The following is a 15,425-nucleotide window of genomic DNA, read 5'->3' as shown; positions in this document are numbered from 1 at the left end:
AATAAAGTTGGCTACTTCAGATTTCACCAATCGCAGGTTATTTTTAGAACGTAACTCCCGCGATAAACGAGGGAGCGCTGTTTACAGATACTGAGAAGTATAAAATCTGAATCCTTTCTCTCGTTTGCTCTGAGGCGCGGGGGGGAAATATCGACAAGTCGATCAACATCATCTACAGATACATTCGACATCTCGAAAAATGTAAATTGCCACTTGATTCGTCCATTTGGTTGAAAAACCCGACCGTGAACAAGGAGCGAATATCACACCGGAAACTAAGCGCTATGCGCCGGAAGTAGCATATGCTAAGGCGCACACAGGTCTAAGTTATAGGTCTAAGTTCCCCATAATGCACTGGGTGTTTCTTCTTCACTCAACATGTGTTAGTAGACCTCTCTGCATTCAGCCCGTCTGCCCCTCATCTATCGATGGATGTTTGTTAGAGGCTTTGGTTCCCACTGTCGCTCACAGACGGTCACCTAATGTTTCCCTGTGTAACTGCAGGGTCTTTGCCTTATAACATAGAAGTAGCTTGAGGTAACTGTTGTTATGATTTGATGCTGTGTGTGTGTAATAAAGCTCCCTTACTGACAGTGGGTCACCACAGCTTGTAGCTCCATGTATTTGATGTGGCACGTTTGCCCTCGCTGACACAACCCTAAAGGGATTTGTGTGTATGAATAAAGTTTATTGTTCATACAGTTCATTGCCGTATGTCTATGAAAGGCTGAATGAGGGTTGTAGCTCCCTCAGCAGCTGTGGAGCGATGGCTCGTGGTCACCTGATTCAGCCCTGGAGATGTGGTTGGTTAGACACGCTGCTTTAGTTGGACACTACAAACCACACTCACCTGTTTACACAAACACATACACACCTTTTGTGTTACAACCACCTTGTTACACTCAAACACCAGATGATGCATCTGAGCCAACTAAGGATTCACTGAGACTGAAGCTCGAGATCATAAGAATTTGAGGCTCAGCTGATACAGTATCATAGGACAATCCAACCATTGTATGTCAAGAGACTATAGGCAGTAAAAGCTCCATCTGGAGGAGGAACGACGTGGTTCAGAGCGTTGCCTCCTGCAGCTGGTGACATGTTCAGATTTCAGCTCTGTCGGTTAGAAAGTCTGTTTTTGTTTTTCATTTGTGTGTTGCTCTTTCATCCTTTTGTTCTTCCTCTTTCTTGCATCAAGCTGGCTGACTTCACCACTGATGAGGTAACCATGAGCAGTAAGCCTCGTGTCGCTCACAGTTACATTTAACATAGTGCGATAAACACACTCAGTCTTTATAAGGTACATCCTCTAAAGGTTCACATAACAGACAAACAGGATAATAAAAATAATCTGGTTCTCTGCAGCGTCCTCAGATGAACAACACACAACATTATTAGACGTCTCAGTATTTGTTACACTGAACACAAATATAAACACAACACTTTTGTTTCCATGAGCTGAACCGGATCCTGACTGGTTTTGCGACATGTGTCATTGTGCTACACATGTACGGCATATTTCAGAGTGGCCTTTTATTGTGGGCAGTCTCAGACACACCTGTGCAATATTCATGCTGTCTAATCAGCACCTTGACATGCCACACCTCACAGGTTTACCTAAAAATGTAGCCAAGGCGTTTTTTAATTAAACATTTCAAACTATTTACAGAACAATCAGCTGTTCTGCATCAAATCTGATGCCACACAAATTATTTGTGCCACTCCAAAAAATAATTTGTGTCCACTATGAGATGAAGGAGAACAACAGCCTGATACCTGCAGGACAACAGCAGATGTATCACTGCTGTAACACCTGTAACATTCAGCAGTCGCCTCATTGTTCTGACACACACAACAAAACTGCTGACTACACTACACACTCACTACATAAGATTTGCGCTAAACGTCGCAAATCTCTCACATCTCCAAGCACCGCCGTCACTCCTAAAACTTCCTCCCGTTTCTAACCCTTGCCATATAATTTTTGATTGGTCCACATGGTACATTTTTCCACCAATAGGAAAGGGTGGTGGGGTGTTGTTTTTGCTCACAGGCTTTCGAGCGTTTTCCTTATAAAACGGCGTTTTCACCGTTTCTTCCCGCAGTAAATATAAACAACGACAGTATTCAGGAAGAAAACCAAACATTGCAGATATTTTTATCATAACTCTGGTTGTACGCGGCCGATCAACACAATTTAAAAACTGGTATAAAGTCCACACTTTTCCCGTCAGTTGTTCCGTCGGTCCTGCTCACATCTCCAATGGTTGTACACGTTGTCATTAACGTGGCTTCACTCCACATCAGCCGCTTTGCTAAAACACCGGTGTCGGCGCATAAGGACGCGTCAGAGCCTGACAGCGACGTTGATTAGCTGCGTATATACGAATGTGAATCGCGTGATTGGCTGGACTACGGGATAAGGTGGCCTCGTTCTAATCCTATACGGGAGCAGCCAGTCACTGACTAACACTGCAAAACAGGATTGTTAAAGTTTTCATTTTAATTTCAATTCAGGTGAATTTTTTTTTTTTTTTGTGCGCGCAACGCAGATTTTCTGTGCAGAGACCGTGCCAGCAGTGCGCAATTGTGTACGCGCGCAGCTTAGAGGGAACATTGCTTGCGAGTGTCGGGTCTTTTGTGTTTGTAGAAAATGTTTCATATCTCTGAGTTCAGCTCATGGAAAACAGGAGCAAAAGCAAAAGTGTTGCGTTTATATTTTTGTTCAGTGTAAATGATAAAACATCAGGTTTGACCCAGAATACAGTTTGGTCCACATGGTGGCGCTGTGAAAAGTGCGCGCTGTACTGGTGGCACCAGTGTCCCCAGCCCACAGACCAGTGCTGCCACTAATCGAGTTTCATTAGCAGCATCTAAATGCTGTTTAAAGGTGGACTTCATCTGTCACACAGGAGCAGTTTGGCTTCGCTTTGCTTAAATAATGACCTGGTGTATTTCTGTATACACACCTGCTAAGGATCAGGTGACTTTTATAATAAAAGGTTAATACGTGAAACCTTAAAAATAAAAAGAGCTGTTTTTAGCAGTATTTAGGCTGCAGTCTGTGTATTATGTCCATGATATTCTACATTACAGTAAAAACAGTAATTATATAAAGAACAGATGGATCAGGATCCTGTCTGTGTCTTTACTATGATCTCAGCTGATAATGAGGCTTGAAAGAGACATGTTTGAACTTTTGCATTGATCAGACAAATAAGCCTGCATGTTTGCATGAGCTTTACCTTTAACTGTAAAACATGAAGCCTTTATTATTAAAAAAAACAAAACCCTTTTGGTGTCATACAGGTAAGAAAGCAGCGAAGCGTTTTTCTCTCTAACAGACCTTTCATCTGTTTTCTCTGCCGTTGCTCTGATGGGACCTGCAGGGTGTTTTTGGTGACGTGGAGGTTTGCACAGTTGCTGCCTGTGGTGTGTGTAGAAATGTTCATGTTCTAGTCCCACTGTGAAGCACATAGACGTGTCCTGACTTCCTGTCTGTCCCACACTCTGTTGTCTCTGTTTGTTGCTGCCAACAGTACAAGTCATCTTTGCAGATTTTACTGAATTAACAAAAACATTTTTACTGAAAGACTTATTCAGTAAACACGTTTGTTACACTGAGACTGAAAAAGAGATCCCTGTTTACGCTCATAGAAAACGAGCCTCTGTTTTACTTTATTGAAATCATTTCTAATCACAGACAGGATCAGCAGGGTGCAGCTGCAGTGAGGTGTTAGTAGAGGAGCTGTGTTTGTGAGCTGTAGTCTGGATCAGGTCTCTGTGGGAGACTCGGGTTACAGTACTTCTGAATATCACACAGCACATTTCTTCAGAATCGGTTGCTGTTTGCTAACATTTGACCTTTGCCCTTTTAGGCTGCCCTTCTGGCGCCCGTCGATGAGGACTTGGGATCTGACAAGAAGCAAACTGGGGGAAGCAGCAGAGTACCAGACTTCCCTCCTCCAGCAGGCCGGGAGATCTTGTTGCGCACCTGTGTGCCGCGACCAGCAGCGTACTCCAAGGCGCTGCCTCAGCGGCTCTTCTGTGTCCTGATGAGGGAGGAGTTTAGGTTGGCCGGAGCCTTTTCCACAGACACGTCCTTCTTTTAAGTCCTGTGAACAATTCACACCTGGGATAAAGATAAGTGAAGGACACAGGATGGAGACTTTCACATAAAACAATAAAGCTGAATTGAACTAAAGTGAATAATTTGAAAATGACTCAGTGTTTTATCAGCGACACGTTACCGCAGCCTTTTAAGATCACTGAACCTGTTACTTCAAAAAACAACATGTAATGTTGAAGGGGACAAAGAGTTAGTTCATGTTTGACACTGATGTTAATCAAAACTTCCAAGATCCAGGTTGAATAAAACAGCATTAGGTGTGTGATTTCACTCTGCTCCACACACCTGCGTGCTCCAATCAGAGACACCAGAGGAACAGGTGATGAATGTGATGGGGAAGCATACGCAGGTGTGACATACAGAGCCGTGGGAATTACAGGACATTATTACTGTTGATATATTCTCAGCGATCAGCTGTTAGTGAAGAGCATGAAAACCTTACTGCACGTCGGTCAGCTCAACTTAGCTCGCTGGATAATTTACTTGTCAGCTTGAAAACATTTAACTTTAACAAAATGTTCACCAACACGGGTCAGTGTAGGTCACTGAGTCATCCTGCACACTAGCCCTGCCCCGCCCACCTGTGTTTATACACCTCTGCAGCCCCTCCTCCTTCAGCCGGGACATTTGTTCTAGCCTTCATTCATAAACTCGGCTTTCTAACATGCAGCTAAAGTTCAGTCTGCATGCTCGACCCACATACTCCTGGTAGCTGAAGTGAAATACTGCTGTGCGTAAGGGTCGGGCGGGTGACCACGTCACCTGGTCATGGGGTAAATGCTGCGGCCGGGTTCAACTCTGACCTGAGGCCCTTTATTTCTCCCTCCCTGCTTTGCTGTCTGGTCTTTATTGTGCTATTAAATACAGACAAAAAAGTTTGTTCTCCTCCTTCCATCACCACCTTTGTTGCATGTAGAAAAGTGTCATATAGAACCAGTCGTTACTTTAATGGTCTGAACTAAACGGTCGGGTGGCGCCAACAGCGACTAAGAATTTTCTGGGCCAACAGGATTTGTGTTTCAGTCCCTGATAAACTGACCCATCCTCTAAAAAACAAAACCCAAAAACTATATTTACAAGATAAATGATCAGAAATAGTAACGACAACAAAAGCACAGGAATCATAGATCCAACGGGACAGGCTCGTTACAATGAAGGAAAACACTGAGCGACTGTTGAGGCCCTTATTAGTCCTACAAAACATAACAGAAATGTTACAATAAAACACAGAGGCCTTTATTGTCACGTCCATCGTACTGTGACTCCTCAGCACATTCATCTCCAATCAGCAGCTTCCTTCACTGACCCAATCACAGGTCTCAGGCCAGCTGTTGTACTCAGGTTTGGATTATTTGCTGAGGTTTTAGATCTCTGGACCAAAGCCTTTAAAAGGAAACAGTTTCTCAGAGGTTACATCAGTAAATATGATCTCACTGTTACAGTGATCATTCACATCTCTGATTAACCTCTGAAGAGACACATTTGGTCCTTAGCGACGCCTCTGTCACAGGCGTCTGTCAGAACAACAGCGTGTGTTTGACACAGTCCATCATGAAGAGAAGCAGTTTTTCTTCTGAATTAGTGAAATAACTGGTCTGTAAATTACAGTAACACGAGTGTCATTGTTAAAACACAGTTTATGAAACACTTAATTTGTTGTGAACTTATTGACAACGTAAACATTTGCTGGTTGCCACTGTAACTGATGACTGTGTGGTCACATGACTGAAAAGTAAACAAATATCACAAAATAAAGAAATGCCTCCAACTTGTGTTACGAGTAGTTAGTGTGCAGAAACACGGCTGCAGGGTCAGCCCTCCCTCCACAGTCGCTCATCAGGCTGGTCGCAGCGCGTTTGCCTGTCTACTGATGTCTGCATGAGCAGAAACACCAATTTGAGTGATGTTATGTAATTCAGGATTCAATCAATGTGTCAGTGTTTGTTACTTTGTTACATTAATTTTTTAACCACGTTATTTTGTTGTGGGATGAACTTCTGCAAACAACAACATATGGCAACAAAAAACAAAACTTGCAGTTGGAATCGATGGAGCTGTGAGATGATGGGATGTCGACTGGTTCACTAACCATTAACATTTGGGATATTAGGATAACAGTAGCGTGTAAACATAAGCAGTGCAAACACTTCCTATAATGACACATTTACAGTCTAGTTTGGGGAAAGCTGAGGAATTAGGGTGAAGAGACGGTGGATGTTTAACCCTCCCTTGGTTTGACAGCTCGCTCAGCCAGCGAGTTATGAATGATGTTCTTGATAGACTCCGCCCCCGCGCCTTCTAGGAAAGTGTGGTGATCTCCCTTGATGACGTGGACCGACACCTCGCCATCACAGACCTGAAGAAAGACGCAGTACACAGTTTGAACATTGGAAGGCTCAGACAGAGTTTATAGAAACACACACAAGCGCACACACGCACAGTGAAGATAAGTACTACAGACTGATGTAAATGTGCATCGGTACCTCGCTGAGCTTATAGTCAGCTCCCAGGTTTTGCTCATATTCGCTGCTGGTTTCGGCGCGCAGCAGCTTCACGCTGCCGTGGTATTTTGCAGTAGGTACATATGCATCAGCAGCCTTTAGCTTGTAGTAGAAGGCGGAGGCTGCAAAGTGCAGTGAGTCTCGGTCGATGTCCTTGTGAGCGGAGGTGATTAGGTCCACGGCCACACTGACGCGTGCATTCAGGTCTGACAGCGGGAGCAGAGTCTCCAAAAGCTGTAGGATGTAACCATGGAGACGACTGTAAGTTCATAGCAAACGTTACCGCGTGCTCGCGGAGATATTGTTGTTTTCAGAAAAGTAAGTGACACATAATTAATGAACATCACAGATCTTATGTATATGAAAATGCAAAATGAAGATGTTTTGATATTCAGGAGTTACAAATGTCAGCTTTCAGTGAGAAACTGTACGAAGGTTTGATTTAACCGCATGTTTTACTTTAGTCTCCATAACAGCTCCAAACATCACATCATTGTTGAGTCAAACCTGCACCACACACAGACTGTGCTGGAACAGCAGCTCCAGACTGTGTTACAGTCACCATCTTTACCTTACAGGCGCCGTGAGGCAAAAGCTCAGGTTGTGTGGCCTTTAACGCTGATGCCACATAAAGGAATACTTGTGTGTGAACCTGTGGGTCAGAGACAGTATACCTTGTTGTATTCAATGCCAGTGAACTGCTGGATGAAGGCACACAAGGCTTCAGTCTCAGCCTCAGACTCGTTGCCGGGTGTTAGCTTGGCTCTGTAGCTCTGCAAATCAAAAACACAGTTAAACCTGTTCACATGCAGATCATGTGACCAGAGCTCATCCTTCAAAACCAACATCACACACGCTATACAGCATATACATGAAATAAAGATGCGCGAGTGTTTCTCTGACCTGTGTGTACGCTGCCACATATGAATGTGAGCCATCAAAGAGAAACAGGAACTCCACAGGCTGATTCTGGGTCTGCAGCTGAGAGCACATTTCAAATGCTACACAGGCACCAGAAGAATATCCAGCGACTCTGTACGGGCCGTCCAGCTGCACCTGCCTGACGCAGCTCACGTAGTAGGCAGCCAGGGACTCAATGCTATCCAGAGGAGCAGCTGCAAAGGAAACACATGAGGGGAGTTAGTTTGGCTGCACAGTGACATAAACAGCTGATGCACAACATGTGAGTGACAAAGGTCTGAGAACAGAACCACAAACTTTTAAACTGTGAAACAAAGAAAACATGAAATCACATCAGGTCTTTGGTTTTCCTCAGGCCATTATGGAGGGAGCTGTATATGTACAAGTGTTTGTAGTTTCACCTTTGAACAGTCAGACTTTCAGCTTTAACACATTTTGCTGTTTAACAGTTACACACGTTTTGATACACATGATTGTGACACCTGGTGAGGACGCACACTCATCATTTGATGACAAGTAAGGACACGTAGTTTCCACGATGGTTCAAAGTGTTGATTTTGTGTTTTAAAGTTTTTCTCTGTGACTGTAAAGTCATTTTAATATGAGCCCCATTATGCTGACAAACCCACGCAGACGATGCACACAGCTCAGCAACACCAACAAGCCTGAAACTCAAATGACATGAAAAGTTATCCATGAGGCGCCAAAACACAACAACAGCTGCAGCAAAGGCTCTTTGTACTGTAAGATGAAGATCCTACAAAAGTAGAAGCCTCACAAACCACATGTAGACTGGTTGTGCAAACTCCCACAGACCCTGCAGTCGAGAGGATAACAAGCTGCTCCAGTGATCATGACCAGGACACAAACTGCTTCCTCCTGAATCAGAGGCCTGACTGACAGACACACCCTGGCATAGAGGAGGCTGAGGAGTGTGACAGTTGGAGCACACGCTCAGGTCTAGGTCTTTAAACAGGGGAACCACCACCCCAGTGTGCCAGTCCAGAGGCAGCATCCCAGAGCTTCACGCAGCGCCGTGTCAGCCAGGACGGCCCTGCAACACCCAGATCCTTCTCATCAGCCTCAGGTCTGTCCTAAATCCTAGCAGGAGCTACCACGACGCGTACCACAAAATGCATCGCACTGGTTCTTCCCAGTAGTTGGAACTGGTTGTCTGCTTGCCAATGAATCCTGCTTATTGGTTCCACTTGTGCTACAATCAGGACGAATTGTAGTGGGTTAGGGTTAGCTGGATATGTGCTGGATATGTGGTGGAGGGTAACTGCAGGAGAAGAAGCTAGTGGGGGAGTAGAGCAGGGGAGGATGTGGGTCCCCGGGGCCTGCTGGAGGGCAAGGGCCATGCCCGATGTGAGTAGCAGCAGGGCCAGTGCGCCCAGGAGCACATCTTTTTCGACCGTAAGGGAGACAGGAGGCCGACTCACTGCCTCGGCTAAATGGAGAGGGAATTTCAGAAGGGCCAGGGCACAAGCATGGACCTTTTTCAGCTGTAAGGGAGACAAGAGCAAGGTGTGACGTAGGTCCCCGGGGCCTGCTGGAGGTCCAGGTCCACGCTCGATTTGAGTAGCAGCAATGGCCAGTGCACCAGGAGCACATCTTTTTCGACTATAAAGGAGACAGGAGGCCGAACAGGTCTCTGACCCTTCAGCATAGACAGGTGGCTGAATGGGCCCCTTGGGCCCTCCAGCCGAGACAGACAGCTCAAACGGGTTCCTCTGACCCTTCAGCGGAGACAGACACCGAACCAGCATGTGTGGAGACCTCTGGCAGTGTGGACACTGGCTGGAGCTTAGTGGCACATTGGCTTGGCTCAGGCAGTGGTATGCAGTCCTCAGAGGGCTGAAAGTGTTCTCCAACACATCCAGCAGAGGACAGAGGACTCTACTAAAAAATCCGACTCTACTAACCTATCAGAGGCTGCTTAAGATCAGAATGCAATCATCTGCAGTTTTCTTCTTAATTAACAATAAACTTAGTGTATATGTACTCCTAAATTTGATGAAAGTGATAAATAATAGACAGCTCTCTCTCTCTCTATATTCTGACATTTAACTAATTCAAAAGATATTTCAATATTTATTTATCTAAAACAAAACAAGTTAGAATAGCCTTTATTGTCATTGTACAGAGTACAACGAAATTGGAGTGCCACTCCCTTGGTGCAAGTTTCAATAATAAATATAAATGTAAAATATAAAAAGTACAAAAAAACAATCGTAAGTACTCAAACAATAGTTTGTACAATATATACAGGATAGCAGCATTAATATAATGACAGTATGAATAGCAGCATAATATAATGACAGTGACGGTATGGAATAGGTTCAATTGTATTTGTTCTTATTTACTACGGTGATAGCTCTGGGAAAGAAGCTATCCCTGAATCTGTTTGTCCTGGTTTTATGTGACCTGTACCGTCGGCCTGACGGTAATAGTTCAAACAGTTGGTTGCTGGGGTGAGAGTAGTCCTTGATGATATTGCCAGCTCTGCTGAGGTACCGAGAGTTTGCAGTGACCTCCATGCTGGGCAGAGAGCAGCCAGTGATCTTCTAGTTGCAAGTTCACTCTAAATTGATGTTTAACAGAAAAAAAAAATGTTTTTATGTTTTTTCCCTAAAGTGTATGTAAATATCTGGTTTCAGCTGTGAATATACTGCTGTGTATTGAAATTCCTCTTGTTTTGCATAGAAATATACTGAACAACATACAAAGCATAATATATAAAATAAAATCTACCTGAGTTTTTTCTTTGAAAGAAGCCACTTGTGTCAATTGTTGTGTTCATCAGTACATAACTGAAACCGATTACAGTGCTTTGTTTAGCCGTGGAGGGAAACAACTGAAAATATGAAATAAACACACATGTAAGCTAAGACTCTCTAAAAAAACATCATTGTTGTTGTTCGGATTTTCATTTCCCCATTTGTTGATTCACTCCAAGAGCAAGTAACGTAATATGGGTCAAGTGATCAGTTTGATATCAATCTTTTGTGATACACCGTCATATTTACATTATTTGTACAGTATGAATGATTTGCTTTGGTACCTGGTCAAACTTAAGCTCTCCTCTGTCTGCCTGTCTACGCTTCTCCTGCAGCAGTTTCTCCCCCCTCGCTCACATGCGTAAGTGCTATGCTCAGTCACCCAGTGCCTGAGCTCAGATCATACCAAAATTAGGGTGAATTTACGACTGTGCGCTATGTGCTTCGAATATTGTGTGTAGTTTTTTGTTTTATACAGTTGGCAGTCAGGCATCAGTAACAAAATCACCAGGCTCACAGTAGACAGATTCACAAGAAATTCATTTGGGCTTAGAAGGAATAAAACAAACAGAATCCTTAATTAAGCTTGCGTTAGATTGCAAAATGGTCCCAGATGAAACAGTCTTAACAACACGAAATGCACAGTTCTTTTGTAAAGGTTCTTTTTATTTGGAAGGAAAAATAAGCACAGACAGAGTCCCCAGAAGTGTCCAAAAAGTGATTTATTAAACACACACAGTTATACAGTGTGGGAAGCCGGTCTTCGATCTTCTCTGCTCGTTACAGAAAGCTTTATAGCCTAATATGACGTCAGAACATTTCCTAGAACTCAGCTTCTCAGAAACCTAACACTTTCTCAGGCTTTATGTTCCCAGATATGGATGAGGGAAAACATCTGGTCTAAACAATTGTGTGTCCGAGTGTGCAGTTTGTGAGATTGTCTGTCCAGGCCAACAAAAGGTCGCTGTCCTCATCTGACTTTACTTTGGGCCGCCTGGAGCCACAGAGATGCTGGTGGTTTTTGCATAATAGAATATTACAGAGGAATGTGTCTTATTCTGCGTGCTCTGGAATACAAGATTAAGCAGATTTACTAAATGATAAATGATACATGATAATGGTGATGATCAACTGATACTAAGTGATGCAGACTAATGAAATAATAATGAAATAATGGCAGTGAAATTACATGTTTTTCTTGACAACTCCTCCTCTTGGGCTCGCTTGCGAGCCCAACTTACACCAGGATTTGTCTCACTCCTCCGTCCAGCCTACAATCTCCCTCAAAGGCATCATGGACTCCGGCGCAGCTGAACCTGCTGAGCCTGAGCTCAGGGCTCTCTCCAGCATCTTTACTAAAAGCCGCCGGACCAGAGGGATGAGACAACATCCAATCATCAATATGACAAGAAAAACAACAAAAGAAAACATGGCAGACATAACAACACTCTTCCATTGCCCAAAGACAGACGTGAACCAGTCTCCCGGTCCAGTGTTCACACCTGATTGCTCATGCATGGTTTTAGATAACATTTTCAGACTCTCAAGCGCCCTAGTAACCGTACCGTCTGGTGCAGTATTGTTGGGTATGAACGTGCAACACATGTCCCCAAACATGGCACAGACACCACCTTTCTCAGCCAACAACATGTCCAGGGCCATTCGATTCTGGATTCCCATTAACGACGTCGGGCCTAATTGTTCCGCAAGGCCTTCTACCGCGTCCCTAGGGAGATTAGAGAGTCTCAACACATTATAATGGACATAGTTAATGCGATCGACATTTTTATTCGGAGTTATCCATAGAAACACACTTTCAAAGCCGGCCGCTATCTGATTAACTAACTTATACTCATCTGGAACTCCCCTGGGAACTCCTATTGAGTCAATCCAGGTTGGCGAGTCCCATCTTGGGTCATATTTGTGCATACTGTTGCGAAATCGATCAACTTCAGACCAGACAAAAAACAACGGAGGCTCCGGAAAAGTGCAATCAAACGATGAGTTTTATTATCACAGGAGAACAACCAACCGTCAGCATACAGAATGGGTTGCTCTGACAAAAATACACTGGGTTCTGGTTTTATAGGATAACATATCACACCTACGTCAATACAGTTCAAAAATACAGGGTGACAGATGGACAAAAGTTCAATTCGTGCAAACAAGGGTACATCACATATACTTTTAATAACTATAAACTGACATATAACTTCTCCTTTCTTCATTACTTGCCTTTTAAGGTAATAACTTCAGGTCTTAGCATTTCTGAGAGCTAATAATTGGACCCTCGTCATTAATCACTAAGTAAAGTACTTTAGCAGCCAGTCTCAGACTGGAGTAGAAGACGCTTAGGCCTTCACTCAAACCTGACTATGTGTATTGTAAGCATGCATGCAATTAACCTGCTATGTTCTCATCTCCCCTCAACATGTATCATCTGGACACTCTCACCAGTGAAGCTTAAAACCTTCTAGACTGGAACATCAACTCTTAACCAAGCACATTTATGCATTGTGTATAAAATGAACTCAACCTATAAAATAGAAAGGTCAATGTGATGACAGACATATTCAATGCAATATAAACCCTGTAAGAAATATTACTGATAAGTGATACTGTGAAACATGTTATTAATACATTCTTCATAAGGCAAATTATATGGTAGTAATAAAAGAATCTCTGAATCCCAACATTCCCTCTTTTGACATTCCCACAGGAATGTCACCATACTTCATGTTGTATCACTCCCTGCCCCACTCTATGGGTTCCAGGTTCATCTGGTAGATGCCCTCAACCCAGCCAGGGTTCGTAACCCTCGCCACTATCTTTACCAACAATCCTCTGACACAAGGAATGATACAACAACCAGCGATGACCAATATTCCCAAAAATACAGCCAATGAGCACATCACTGATATAGCCACACCTTTCCATTGTCCAAACACAGATGTCATCCAGGATGCCAGCGGGTTTTCAATACCTGGGCCCTGTGCTTCGTACGTCGCTTACTACATCCAAGATCAAATGAAACATCCAAGACCAAATCATCGCGCTAACTCTGAGCTCGCTATTCCGGTTCCCCGAACACACCTGTTGTTGACGATTAGTATAGCTGGATGAAGTAATGTGAGATCACTGGGTGGCCCAACAGGGGCTACGCATCGATAGTAGAAACATTGATCGGCAACCCTTTGATTGGTCGGCGAAAATGTCGAAGGAGCGCGCTCGGTATTTTTCGGCAGCAGAGCAAGAACTCTTGAGTGAGGGATTTCAGGAGTTTCAGAGTTTAATTAAAACGCAAGGGAACACTGCAAAGGCTGCAAAAGCAAGGAGAGAGGGCTGGCAGAAAGTTGCTGACAAATCAAACTCGTAAGTAATTCAATAATAACAATAATAATGGAGTGGATTTATATAGCGCTTTTCAAGGCACCCAAAGCACTTTACAATGCCACTATTCATTCACTCTCACATTCACACACTGGTGGAGGCAGCTACGGTTGTAGCCACAGCTGCCCTGGGGCAGACTGACAGAAGCCAGGCTGCCATATTGCGCCATCGGCCCCTCTGGCCAACACCAGTAGGCGGTAGGGTAGATTTATCATATCACACCATATTATCCAATATTATATTACATTATATTATATTATAATATGTTATATTTTATCCCCTTTCACATTAGAGCCACAACAGGACCCACTAGAACATGGGAACAAGTAAAAGTGAAATATAAGAATATTCTACAGAATGGTAATATTTATCACTTATATTGCTTTTAGTCTCTTGGAAAGAGACCCTGGAATAATCTGTTTGTTTATAACAGCAACCAAGAAAAGGGCAGAGCAAAAAAAAAGACAGGTGGTGGTCCTGCACCCCCTCGTCAACAAGTTGGTTAAGTGAATAATACCCTCACGGGAAAATCGATATCTCTCTATGAGCACACTGTCGCGCTGAGCTAAAGGATCCTGTCTGTCCCGCAATATACGCTGAATTCTGAGGACTCTCCTTATCAATCTTGCACCTTCCGCAATGGGTTGCTCGCGTAAACGGACAGGATATGACTGCGACAGACTTCCCAAATCCACCTTCGCTTTTATAGCCGTGGTCTCTCATCTTGATTACACGAAGTAATTTACAATTACTACTCTGAAATATGAATTACATCTGTAATAATCACATACATGTAATAGAATGTTAATAGTACATTTCCCTTTTTTAGGGAATGCCCTGTATGTATCTGTGTGAAATCAATAAAAGGATCAAGTGCTGCATTATCTTTAGTTACATTGATGTTATTTATTTATGGTGAAACAGTGGTGGAATATCGCTGTTGCTTTCGTATGAATGATGCGGACATACCTGCGTGGCCGCGATCTAATCCTGTTTACATAAAGTAAACCTGCTCCCCAGCAGGTTTACGCTTACGGCTCTGTTGCTATGACAGCAAGTCCCGGATGGGCTTCGGGGAACCGAACGATCCAGGATCACGCGAAATCGTCAACAATCTCATCCAGCTAACTCACTTAGCGCGGTACGAAGAACAGGCCCCTGAGTGCTCATGCATGGTTTTAGACAAAGTTTTCAGGCCCTGCAGAGCTCGGGTTACTGAGCCACCTGGGGCAGTATTATTGGGGATATACGTGCAGCACATATCTCCAAACATCGAGCACACACCTCCCCTCTCTGCCAATAACATGTCAAGCGCCATCCTATTTTGAACTCCCATCAGAGAACTTGGACCCAATTGTTCTGCGAACCCCATCATGGCGTCCCTGGTTAGGTTAGAAAGTCTCAGCAGATTGTAATGAACATAGTTAATGCGGTCAACATTCTTATTAGGTGTTACCCAAAGGAATATACTCTCAAATCCTGCAGCTATCGGATTCACCAGCTTATATTCGTCTGGAACTCCCCTAGGCGAGTTCAGGCGAGGATCATAAGCATGTGTACCTTGGGTCCCTCTTTTGACCAAAACATGTCTCAGACGTCTGGCGGCTAGAGTACGTGTGTTGCGTTGTGGAATAGCCTTTACCTGATTCCCAATCAGCATGAGTGGAGCTCCTAATCGCACCATCGCACATGTCCCTACGCTTC

At 43.8% G+C, this 15,425-nt stretch overlaps 1 protein-coding gene and 1 long non-coding RNA gene across 2 annotated transcripts; one reads left to right on the top strand and one right to left on the bottom strand.

Moving 5' to 3' along the window:
- Positions 1-70: 70 nt before the first annotated feature.
- On the top strand, positions 71-4,204 carry LOC145432339 (uncharacterized). Its single transcript, XR_013912630.1, has 2 exons — positions 71-1,222; positions 3,879-4,204. It is a non-coding gene; the product is annotated as an uncharacterized LOC145432339 (long non-coding RNA).
- A 1,095-nt stretch (positions 4,205-5,299) lies between these two features.
- On the bottom strand, positions 5,300-7,679 carry LOC145432338 (fatty acid synthase-like). The gene is made up of 4 exons (XM_080309103.1): positions 7,534-7,679; positions 7,305-7,403; positions 6,613-6,864; positions 5,300-6,485 (listed from the first exon to the last, which is right to left on the bottom strand). Exons 1-4 carry the CDS (start codon positions 7,621-7,623, stop codon positions 6,348-6,350), a joined length of 579 nt encoding a protein of 192 aa, XP_080165229.1. The 5' UTR covers positions 7,624-7,679; the 3' UTR covers positions 5,300-6,347.
- Between the last annotated feature and the right edge of the window lie 7,746 nt (positions 7,680-15,425).

Source organism: Astatotilapia calliptera, chromosome 12 (assembly GCF_964374335.1).
Source record: "Astatotilapia calliptera chromosome 12, fAstCal68.1, whole genome shotgun sequence".
Lineage (NCBI taxonomy): Eukaryota > Metazoa > Chordata > Actinopteri > Cichliformes > Cichlidae > Astatotilapia > Astatotilapia calliptera.
The sequence above is the reverse complement of the archived record's forward strand: the minus strand, read 5'-3'. Positions and strand labels throughout refer to the sequence as shown.

Coding starts and splice junctions, on each gene's coding strand:
- LOC145432338 (XM_080309103.1), bottom strand. CDS start 7,623: ATGTGCTCTCAGCTGCAGACCCAGAATCAGCCTGTGGAGTTCCTGTTT. Junction 6,865..7,304: donor CTGGCATTGAATACAACAAG/GTATACTGTCTC, acceptor TACATCCTACAG/CTTTTGGAGACTCTGCTCCC. Junction 6,486..6,612: donor CTGACTATAAGCTCAGCGAG/GTACCGATGCAC, acceptor GTCTTTCTTCAG/GTCTGTGATGGCGAGGTGTC.